At 39.9% G+C, this 12,449-nt stretch overlaps 1 protein-coding gene across 1 annotated transcript in view; it reads left to right on the forward strand.

Annotated features, from left to right (window-relative positions):
- The window catches only part of LOC128535742 (deleted in malignant brain tumors 1 protein-like), a 49,667-nt gene extending 42,081 nt beyond the window's left edge, over nucleotides 1–7,586 (forward strand). The window contains exons 7-9 of the mRNA XM_053509786.1: nucleotides 5,913–6,304; nucleotides 7,123–7,367; nucleotides 7,579–7,586. Coding sequence (XP_053365761.1) covers nucleotides 5,913–6,304; nucleotides 7,123–7,367; nucleotides 7,579–7,586 — 645 coding nt within the window. The remainder of the gene's footprint in view (nucleotides 1–5,912; nucleotides 6,305–7,122; nucleotides 7,368–7,578) is intronic.
- Nucleotides 7,587–12,449: the final 4,863 nt, after the last annotated feature.

The following is a 12,449-nucleotide window of genomic DNA, read 5'->3' on the forward strand; positions in this document are numbered from 1 at the left end:
TTTTCCAGTTATTTCTATATTTAAAGTTTGATGTCTCTAAGTGTAAAGATTTTTTAAATAATAACAATAAAGAGATACAAACAGAGATAGCCTATATAACAGTTAATTCTGTGTCCGATTACATTTGTCAACTAGTGATCTTAATCGTCTCACTAAACAATATTTAACCATTTTTTTATTTATTTATTGTCCAGTAACTGTCAATAGCTCTGGTTCTGATTTTTCATGTTGTATATGTCACGTTTGGGTTGTCTGTGCTTTTGTGGCATAAATGCAGAGGCAGTGATGACGGTAAAGATGTTGTTTTTATTGACAAAAGAAAGCAAAACTGAAACAACACTATGGAAAACTTTAATATATCAACTACTACAAAAACAACCATAACAACAATAACAATAACAAATGTTTTTCGTACGTCGCTAACTCAGTTAGCTGGATTTGATTGTTCTGGATTTGTCCTGATCTTGGATTTTTTCGTTCTTCAATGCGCTTCTCGCATTTGCTGTCATAGCAACATGTCCGTAAGCTTGAACCTGCTCGGTAGCAGGTTTATTTTATGTAAACAAGATTTAGGCTGCGCTCCTGGCGGGTTATGATTGGTTAAAATGGCGAGGTGGCATCTGATTGGTTAAAGAGCACGACTGATGCGGACTGACTCACGTGGGAAAAGAAAAGCATCTATATGCCCCCTGCCATGGATTGCCCCCCCCGCCCCCCCCACCACACATAATTGCACATAAATTTAAAGGTTTAATATGATATTACTATTATAATAAACCCTAGGCACGAGATAGCCGTCAGGACATTAATAAAAATTCTTGTATAATTTTAATTTTGTGGCACATTTATTTTTGTCATGAATATGCAAATAAATATTTATATATAATAAAAATAAATATTTTTTATAATGAAAAATTGGACGAAACTAATTTTATTATAAAATTAACAATATAAACAATATAAAAGTATACATGTTGTATTTGAAAAAAATAATAATATAAAAAAAAAATTCATATACAACATATTTATTTTTAAATTGCTTATTTTATTTTATTGTCTCATGTAATTTGTAAATCATTAACCTATGAATTTATGTTCTAATATAATATTTGATAGCAATTTTGTAGGGGGGACAATCCATGGCAGAGTGGCATTTCAGCGCATAACACGTGTTACAAAAAAAATTTAGCTTGCTCTTTTGCCATTTCATCAACCAATCAAAGGGGTGGTGATCAGTGTTTTTACTGTCGATGCATATCGCTTTTTTGAACCAACGCGCGAACGCGCAATAATCCTAGACAACTCAAACCAGCTATACTAATCATCAACAACAGGTGTGCCCGAAGAACCAACTTAGCCAGATCATAATTAGCACGATGATCTTATCTTAGATGTGTCAACTTATCTCGGATGTGTCAAGCGACGTACGAAGAACGGACCCCCGAACTCAATTTAAACAGGCTATTTATAATCTAACTAATAAGTCACCTCGGTTCAGGTGACTGCTTCCATCACCTGACCGAGGTGCCTCATGGGAAATGAAGTCCAAATCAAACTAAACTACAACAAAACACAAACATAGTTATTGGGGTTAACCCCTCTAGTTGTTAACCCTTACAGTATAAAGTATTTGAATGTGGAAATTACCATCAGTGTAGTATTTCTTCGATATGACATATTGTTATGACTTTTTAATGCTCTACTTACAATTAAAAACTATGGAAATTGCAGCTGTTTTTTCAAAAAGGCCCTTTGCACCACCTGGCGGTAATTTCACTAATGACTTTGAACCCTGACTTTGGCCGTGAAATTATTTTGGTTGTTAGTTTTGCCGTGGTGGTGAGCACAGCGGTAATAGGCATTCTAGTTAACTACCTACTGTAAGCAGCTATCGTGCATGTTAGCTATCTAGCACAGCTGCAGCAGTATTCTAAAAAGTACTATATATCCCATAAAGTTCTATATGCATAATGACAGAGTCTCATTATGTCAGTACATTTTGAGCTAGCCAAAATCTACTTACCAGGATTTGCAGGGAGTGTTCCAGGCGCTTCTTGTCTGTTTCTTGTTGCAGTGTATCCTCTCCTTCTTGTCTCCGATGTTGCTGCAAATTTCCAATGAGGACCCTCTCTTTGCATGGGACAATTTACTAAACTTCTTAGGTTACTGATGCTAATGCAACCTCGGGGGGGGCGCAATCCAGTGTCTTCTTGTGCCAGTCCCAAGTCTGGATAAATGCAGAGGGTTGTGTCAGGAAGGGCATCCGACGTAAAACATTTGCCAAATCAATGATGCGAATCAAGAATATAATTCCCATACCGGATCGGTCGTGGCCCGGGTTAACAACGACCGCCACTGGTGCTGTTGACCTACAGGGTGCTGGTGGAAATTGGGCTACTGTTGGTCGAAGAAGAAGAGGAGGAAGGCGTGTTCGTAAGCAGAGAGAGAAGAGGAAAGGCAAGAGTTTAGGAGTGATAGTGGGGACTTTGAATGTTGGGACCATGACAGGGAAGGGAAGAGAGTTAGTTGATATGATGCAGAGAAGAAAGGTGGATATACTGTGTGTACAGGAGACCAGGTGGAAAGGTAGCAAGGCTAGAAGCTTAGGATCAGGGTTCAAATTGTTTTACCATGGTGTGGGTAGGAAAAGAAATGGAGTAGGAGTTATACTAAAAGAGGAGTTTGTAAGGAATGTTCTAGAGGTAAAGAGAGTATCAGATAGGGTGATGAGTCTGAAGCTGGAAATTGAAGGGATAATGTTCAATGTTGTTAGTGGTTATGCCCCACAGGTAGGATGTGAGTTAAAAGAGAAGGAGAAATTCTGGAGTGAGTTAGATGAAGTGATGCAGAGCATCCCCAGAGGGGAGAGAGTGGTGATTGGTGCAGACTTCAATGGACATGTTGGGGAAGGGAACAGAGGTGATGAAAATGTGATGGGCAGGTTTGGTCTTCAGGACAGGAATGTAAAAGGACAGATGGTGGTGGACTTTGCAAAGAGGATGGAAATGGCAGTGGTAAATACTTTCTTCCAGAAGAGGCAGGAACATAGGGTGACATATAAGAGTGGAGGCAGAAGCACTCAGGTCGACTACATCTTGTGTCGACATTGTAACCTGAAAGAGATCAGTGACTGCAAAGTGTTGGTAGGGGAGAGTGTAGCCAGACAACACAGAATGGTGGTGTGCAAAATAACCCTGGTGGTGAGGAAGGCGAAGAGGACAAAGGCAGAGCAGAGGACAAAGTGGTGGAAGCTGAGAAAGGAAGAATGTTGTGAAGTCTTTAGGGAGGAGTTGAGACAGGCTATGGGTGGTCAGGAGGTGCTTTCAGTTGACTGGACAACTACAGCCAATGTAATCAGGGAGACAGGTAGGAGGGTAGTTGGTGTATCATCAGGTAAGGGGAAAGTGGACAAGGAGACTTGGTGGTGGAATGAGGAAGTCCAGGAGTGTATACAGGGAAAGAGGCTAGCTAAGAAGAAGTGGGACACTGAGAGGACTGAAGAGAGTAGACAGGAGTACAGGGAGATGCAGAGTAAGGTGAAGGTAGAGGTGGCAAAGGCCAAACAAAGAGCATATGAGGACTTGTATGCTAGGCTAGACAGTAAGGAGGGAGAGGGGGATCTGTACAGGTTGGCAAGGCAGAGAGATAGAGATGGGAAGGATGTGCAGCAGGTTAGAGTGATTATAGATAGAGATGGAAATGTACTGACAGATGCCAGGAGGGTGATGGGAAGATGGAAGGAGTACTTTAAGGAGTTGATGAATGAGGAAAATGAAAGAGAACAAAGAGTAGAAGAGGTGACTGTTGTGGAACAGGAAGTAGCAAATATTGGTAGAAGTGAGGTGAGAAGGGCGTTGAAGAGGATGAAGAGTGGAAAGGCTGTTGGTCCTGATGACATACCTGTGGAGGTATGGAAGTGCTTAGGAGAGGTGGCAGTAGAGTTTTTGACAAGTTTGTTTAACAAGATCTTGGAGAGTGAGAGGATTCCAGAGGAATGGAGGAGAAGTGTATTGGTGCCAATTTTTAAGAACACGGGAGATGTGCAAAGCTGTGGCAATTATAGAGGTATAAAGCTAATGAGCCAGACAATGAAGCTGTGGGAAAGAGTAGAAGAAGCTAGGTTAAGGGCAGAGGTGAGCATTTGTGAGCAGCAATATGGTTTTATGCCTAGATAGAGTACATCAGATGCAGTATTTGCTTGGAGGATGCTGGCGGAGAAGTACAGAGAAGGTAACAGGGAGTTGCATTGTGTCTTTTTAGATTTAGAGAAAGCGTATGACAGGGTGCCAAGAGAGGAGCTGTGGTATTGTATGAGGAAGTCTGGAGTGGCAGAGAAGTATGTTAGAGTGGTGCAGGACATGTATGAGAGCTGTAAGACAGTGGTAAGATGTGCTGTAGGTGTGACAGAAGAGTTTAAGGTGGAGGTGGGTCTGCATCAAGGATCAGCTCTAAGCCCCTTTTTGTTTGCTTTGGTGATGGACAGGATGACAGATGAGGTAAGACAGGAGTCCCCATGGACTATGATGTTTGCAGATGACATTGTGCTCTGTAGCGAGAGCAGGGAACAGGTGGAGGAAAATTTGGAGAGGTGGAGGTATGCTCTGGAAAGCAGAGGAATGAAGGTTAGCCGCAGCAAGACGGAATACATGTGTGTAAATGAGAGTGACCCAGGAGGATCGGTGAGGCTACAGGGAGCAGAGGTAAAGAAGGTGCAGGATTTTAAGTACTTGGGGTCAACGGTCCAGAGCAACGGGGAGTGTGGAAAGGAGGTGAAGAGGCGGGTACAGGCAGGTTGGAATGGGTGGAGAAAAGTGTCAGGTGTGTTGTGCGATAAAAGAGTATCAGCGAGAATGAAAGGAAAGGTGTACAGGACAGTGGTGAGACCAGCGATGCTCTACGGCTTAGAGACAGTGGCGCTGAAGAAAAGACAGGAGGCAGAGTTGGAGGTAGCAGAGCTAAAGATGTTGAGGTTCTCTTTGGGAGTGACAAGGATGGATAGAATCAAGAATGAGTTCATCAGAGGGACAACCCATGTTAGATGTTTTGGAGATAAAGTCAGAGAGGCCAGATTGAGGTGGTTTGGACATGTTCAGAGGAGAGATTGTGAATATATCGGTAGAAGGATGCTGAGGTTGGAACTGCCAGGCAGGAGGTCTAGAGGAAGACCTAAGAGGAGATTTATGGATGCAGTGAGAGAGGACATGAAGTTAGTTGGTGTGAGAGAAGAGGATGCAGAGGATAGGGTTAGATGGAGGCAGATGATTCGCTGTGGCGACCCCTGAAAGGGAACAGCCGAAAGACAAAGAAGAAGAAGGTTACTGATGCTAAACATAAAAAATATAGATTTGTAATGAGTAATGATTGTAGCGCTTGAAACTAATCAGTATAATTAAATTTAATTTAATTGTATAAAAAATATTACATTTATGTTAAAAATAGAATTTGCTACCTTTTATTTTATTTTTTATTAAGGACAAAATAATAATAGTAGTTTTTTAGCCAATCATTTTGATATGTCCAACTTAATCACAAACATGATTTTCAGAGATCTTATTTAGGTAACATAACCTTTTTATTATTTTAGTGGCTTCTGTGGATAGAAACAGACAAAGCAATACAGTAGCTGATTGTCTCTATAAAGATGTTTCATCAGTGGCTCACACTTTAATCCTAATTAGTAGTTGGTGATATCTTTTGGGTTTCTTTATGGGGGTTGGGGTGAGAGGAAATAACCCTTGTTTTTCTTGACAGTAGCCTGTGTTTCAAATGAAAATAAATTGACAAATTTATTGTCATATACATTTCCGTACAGTATGATATGCATGGAATATGTATGGTATGGAATCACTTAAGATCAAATATCAAATCCTGAATGTGTATGCATATACTAAATTATGTTCACTTTCCCCTAGACCCAAGACGGACATATTATTTACTCCAATAATGTGCAAGCAGCCCAGTTAACATCAGGTGGGATAACTTGGCGTGATACAACCTTTATGTTGTCTGTGAGCTGTGTGATGGAGCGTGATTCTTCAATTGGGATTCTTTATGAAGGCAAAGAGATTAAAAATGCAACCATCCGTGCAATGGGTTGGTTCAACACCACCATGGCTTTTTACTTGACCGAAAGCTATTCTAACCGCGTCACCAAATTCCCCTATGAAGTGACCCTCAATCAACAACTGTACGTTCAGGCGCAGCTGGCTCAACCTGACTCAAGCCTCCACCTGTTTATCGACTCCTGTGTGGCCTCACCTAACCACAACTTCAGCATCCGCACCTATGATCTTATACGCAATGGGTACAAAACTGACACACACACACACAACACGGAAATGCATGCACAAATATTAGAAGCAGACTGACAAAAAACACAGCAGTGTTAGGGAATGTTACTTTTTAAAGTAACTAATTACATTAAAAATTTACTGTCTTTAAAAAGTAATCAGTTACATTATAGCATTACATTCTGATCAAAGTAACTAGTTAGAGTACTTTTACTCTCTCACCTATGTGGTTTGACTATGCGAGGACCGACGCGCGGAAAGATGGAAACATAATCACAGCGCCAAAACTCGCGGTAAATCGTGATGAACCGTACTTACGGCCACCGAGCGAAACCGCGTAGGTGAGATAGAGGTATAAGTAGTTAACAGATTAGGCCAAACTTCGCTGAGTGATGATGGTAGAATAAAACAACATTCATGAGGAATCACAAAGTTTTCATTTTCTGCAATGGAAAAGTACGTACTCTAACTAGTTACTTTGATCAGAATGTAATGCTGTAATGTAATTGATTACTTTTTAAAGACAGTAATTTTTTATGTATTTAGTTACTTTAAAAAGTAACATCCCCCAACACTGCTCACGCGTTACATAAATTGTCTAAATAACAAATTACATTTTTGAAAATATAATTTACCTAAATAACTGAGTACTTAAATGGCAGACCTAACGCATTAGATTACTCGTTACATCAAAAAAAGTAATCGCATTACATTCAACACTGGAACACAGTATATAGTACATACAATGGGATATGCTACATCCTGTTTCTATTTTATAGGCTGTTTATGAAAAATGCTATATTTATTTTTATTACTGTTTGCTCCATTTCAGGTGTTCAAGAGGCAGGAAAGTAAATATATACAATAACGGCAATCATTACTTCGCTAAGTTCAGCTTCAGTGCATTTAAGTTCTTGCGCACGCACAATTATGCATTCCTTAGATGTCACCTTATTATCTGCGCTGACAATGACTATGACTCACGATGCCGCCAAGGATGCTCTAATCGGAGTAAACGAAGCATCAGCTCTGATCACCACACTGAGGTTATCACTCTTGGGCCCATCACACTCAAAGGTGAGAGGTCAACTTCTGAAATTTGTCTTATTCAGAAAGCAACATAGGAACTTTTAAAGACTTCAATTATTTTCAAAACTGAATTGCAAAATTCTGTTTGCTACACCATATAGCAGATAGAAATGTTAAAGAATGTGATCTCCATAAACAGTAATAACAGAAAAGCATACTTTTTATGTATTATAAATATATATTTTGTGTGTTTTTATAGGTCCATAGGAACGTGTGACCAAGATGGAGTACAAGGAGTGAACTCACAGTGATCGGTTGATTAATCACATAAGTGTAGTTAACAGTAAATAATTTTGCTAATCTTCTCAATTAAAGCATTTTTCAAAGGCAAACTGGTGTGGTAAAGTTTGTGGTGTAAAAATGTGTTTTTAGTAATCTGTTAAAACCCAAAAACTTGCTACACAATAACCAAAATCAAGTCACAAAATTACATTAATGCAGTAGTTTAAATGTATTATGCTTCTCCACAAGTTGGTTATGTAAAGATTCTAACAAAGCAGTGGCTGAAATGATCTTATGATCTGAAATGATCTGGCACAAATGCCAAAAAATTATGTCAAAATTGTTTGGGTTAAATATCCAGCCAATGCTGCAATTCTTCCAGGGGAAGCTTAACAAAATGTCATCAAGAGAAACAAATACAAACGTGTTTAGGAAGACTCTCAAGATAACATTAACTAATGCTTGAAAAACACAATGCCGGCACAAACTGGTTAATCCAAATGGAACCATGAGGTACTCATAATGACCAGTAGGGGTGTTAAAACCGGTCTTCCACTCATCCCCCTCCCTGATCCTGACCAGGTGATAGGCATTTCTTAGGTACAAGTTGGTAAAGAATCGAGCAGCTTGCACTAGTTCGAAGGCAGAGGTCATGACAGGGACGGGATTATGATTCTTAATCATGATCTTATACAGTCCCCTGTAATCTATACAGGGTCTGAGGGACTTGTCCTTCTTCTCCACAAAGAAGAAATGCGCACACGGGAGGAGGGGAGGATAATTTCAGCAGAAAGTGACTGAGATATTTTGTTTCATGGCTTCTCTCTTAGGACGGGAGAGGGAATAGAGTCGTCCCTTAGGTGTGGTCGAGCCAGAAACAAGATCAATCGAGTGCGTAAATATAAATCTTGAAAAGAATAGTGAGTTGAGTCTCTTGGCTGACCTCAAATACTTGAATACAAGTACTTTGATCCAGACCAGGAAAGGGTGTTTCGCCCCCTCCAGCCAATGCCGCAATTCCTTCAGGGCAAACTTAATGGCCAGCAATTCACAGTCTCCAACTTTGTAGTTGAGTTCAGTCGGAGAGAGGCGACGTAAGAAAAAGGAGCAAGGATGGAGTTTATTGTTCTTGTGGGACCTTTGAGAAAAGACAGCCCATACTCCGGTTTCCGATGCATCCACTTCCACCACAAATTGGAGGCAGGGTCTGGGAACATGAGGATGGGGGCAGAGGTGAAGTGGCATTTAAGATCCGAAAAGGCTTTGTCAGCCAGAAGGTTCCACTAAAAAGGTAATTTTATGGAACTGGCTGCTACAGTGCTATTATTCCTAATAAATCGCCGGTAGAAGTTGGCGAAACCCAGGAAACGTTGGAGTTCCCCTCTCGAGGAGGGCACTGACCATTCCATGACTGCCTTGGGTTTGGATGGGTCCATTTGGATACCAGAAGGAGAGGTATCAGAGTGGAACCAGAGAATCAAGCAGCTTGCAGTTCGAAGGCAGAGGTCATGAGGGGCACGGGATAATTATTCCTAATCATGATCTTAATCAATCCCTTGTAATCTATACAGGGTCTAAGGGTCTTTCTCCACAAAGAAGAAACGCAGTCAAATGGGAAAGAGGGGAGGATAAATCCGGCAGAAAGTTACTGAGATATATATTGTTCTATGGCTTCTCTTTTAGGTCGGGAGAAGGAATAGAGTTATCCCTTGGGTGTGGTCGAGCCAGGGACAAGATTGATCGTTGGTCGCTGAAGTGGAAGCGAGGTTGTATGTTGCATGCTGAAACAAGCTTGAGGTCGTGGTATTCAGCTGGGACATTATAGAGGTTGTGAAACTCCTTCTTAGGGAGGGGTGTCTGAATAATAATAATAATAATAATAATAATAAGTTTATTTTATATAGCACCTTTCAAGAGACTCAAGGCTGCTTTACAATAACAGAAATACTTATACATAGAAAGAGACATCTGAAAAAAAACTAAAAGAAAATACAGATAAACATGAAACCCGTAGCGTTTATCTAATGACAAAATCGAAGATTGGGAAAACAGGAGGAGAAAAGATATGTTTTAAGGTGGGTTTTGAAATCCTGTAGTAAAGAAAGATCACGGATGTGTTTGGAAATAGAGTTCCAGAGTGTAGGGGCAGAAATACTAAATGCACGTCCTCCAAATGATGCTAATCTATGGCGAGAAATTAACAGTAGACAATCATCTGCAGATCGGAGCGTGCAAACAGGGGAGTAAGTATGAATAAGATCAGAAATATATGGGGGGGCTAAGACCATGCAGTGCTTTGAAGGTGATAAGAAGAATCTTGTATTGAATGCAGGAGCAAACAGGTAGCCAATGAAGTTAGTGTAGGATGAGAGTAATGTGTGAGGATTTCTTTGAATAAGTGAGGACCCTAGCAGCAGAGTTCTGAATGTATTGGAGCTTATTTAATGTTGTATTTGGTAGACCATAGAAAAGAGAATTACAGTAATCAAGTCAAGAAGTAATAAAAGTGTGAACCAGTGTCTCAGCAGCCTTGATGTCTAAGAAGGGCCGTAGACGAGCTATATTATGGAGGTGATAGAAGGCAGAATCTTTTTAAGCCAGGTTTTTTCAAATATTTTATTTTTATTCTATTCCATAATTTATTTCTTATTGATAATGTTAATTTTCAACTTTTCCGGGAATCCGGGTTGAAAACCTGCATGAACAATATAAACACTGTCTACAGTAAGGTGGTGCACACACACTTTCAACACTTACATTACACATACCATGGTAAATCAATGTGCTAATAATGTGTTAGTTTTTTTCAATATAAATAAACTTACAGATGACAACAATGTAATATTGTTTGTCTTTTTATTTCAGTACTGTACAGTATATTTTGGCACATACTGTGGTAAAATGAACTTGTATTTATAAATCTGATTTATCAGTTGGGGTAAGGTTAATTTTTTTTTACCCTCAATAAGTGAAATGATCACATAAAAACCTTTACAAAACTTTGTAAAAATTTGTCTTTCTTTTAAATTAAAAATAGTTGGTTAAGTTGGTCATTTATGCAAAAATAGAAGAAATTAGGAAGAGGTAACTGTTTTTTCATGGCACTGTATGTGTACTTAAAATACAAAGGTATGCATTTATGATCATATGGTAAATATGTTATATATATGGTATATAAGCAATATATATCCATTGCTATTCCATATGATATTCCATATCACCTGGTCATGTTCCTTCTTAAGAAGGCAAGGGTTATTCCCATCCTCAAGAAACCCTACCTGGATCCAGCAGATGTCAGCAACTATCAACCGGTATTACTTCTCTCTTTTATTTCTAAAATTCTTGAAAGGACTGTTTACAACCAAATATCTCTTCATCTCTCACTGAACAACCTTCATGATTCCAACCAATCTGGATTCAAAGTGGTACATTCCACAGAGACTGCCCTTCTGTTAGTCACTGGGAAGCTCCATGCTGCTAGATCAGCTAAACTATCATCTGTTCTCATCCTCCTGGACCTGTCAGCTACATTTGACTGTGAACAACAAGATTCTATTATTTATTCTTACAAGACTTGGAATCTGTGGAACAGCATGGCAATGGTTTGCTTCTTATCTAGAATATAGGTTGTATGAGGTGACATACACACAACTTATCTACTTAACTCTCTCAGACACTCAGGTTTCCACACGGATCTCAGCATGTCTGACAGACATCTCATCCTGGATGGCAGCTCATCAGCTGAAGCTCAATCTGAGTAAAACCAAACTGTTGTTCATCCCTTGCGACTCATCCTCCAATCAAGACCTTGTAAACTCCCTTGAAAACAATCAGATCACTCCTTCAGCCACTGCCCACAATCCTGGGGTAACTCTGGACAATCATCTGTCATTTTCCCCACACTTTGCTTACCTTAATCACTCGTGCCGATTTTTTCTTTGCAACATTAGAAGAATCCACCCATTTCTTTCTTCACAGGCTACTCAAGTGTTATTTCAAGACTGGACTACTGCAACTCACTCCTGGCATGTCTGCCTTTGTCCACCATTCGTCCTCTGCAGCTAATCCAGAATGCAGCTGCATGTCTCGTTTTCAACCTTCCCAAGTTCTTCCCCACCACCCAACTTCTGCGCACCCTACATTGGCTTCCTGTAGCTGCCTGCATCAAATTTAAAAACCTGATGCTTGCCTACAAAGCGGGAAAACAACCCAGCACCACTCATCTCTCAGCTCTAATCACACTTGTCTGGTCCCTCTAATTCACTGCTTGTCTGGTCCCCGCCATCTCTCAGGGATCAAGGAAGACATGGATACAGACTCTTTTCTGTTCTGGCACCTAGGTGGTGGAATGAACTTCCTCTAGATGTCCGTACAGCAGAGTCTTTGGCAATTTTTTAAACGAAGACTCAAGACATGTTTGTTTCTTTAGTACTTGGAATAATCCCCCAGCCAAAAAATTAATAAATAGATACCTTCCCAACTGTGTTTGATGGCACTTGGTTAGCAAGTTAGTAACCCAGTGTAAGTATCTATCCAATGACAGAAACTTTATATGTACATCATATATTATATGTATTAAAAAAATTATTTTATAGTGGAGGGAAAAGCATTCAAACATCACAATTTACCAGCATTATACAACAGTTAGTTCCAACAGTGTAATCTCATCGGATGAGAGGCATTCCTCATGTTCTGATAATTGCTAAAAGGGAGGTTTAACTATACATATCAGGGTATCCCAGGAGTTCTACAATCATTAATAACACTAACTGTACAGTCCACTATACAGAAAGAGAAGCACAGAAGCACTTTCAGCAACTACAAAACTAACTAGCTCTAAACACAAGG

Source organism: Clarias gariepinus, chromosome 13, assembly GCF_024256425.1.
Source record: "Clarias gariepinus isolate MV-2021 ecotype Netherlands chromosome 13, CGAR_prim_01v2, whole genome shotgun sequence".
NCBI classification, from domain to species: domain Eukaryota; kingdom Metazoa; phylum Chordata; class Actinopteri; order Siluriformes; family Clariidae; genus Clarias; species Clarias gariepinus.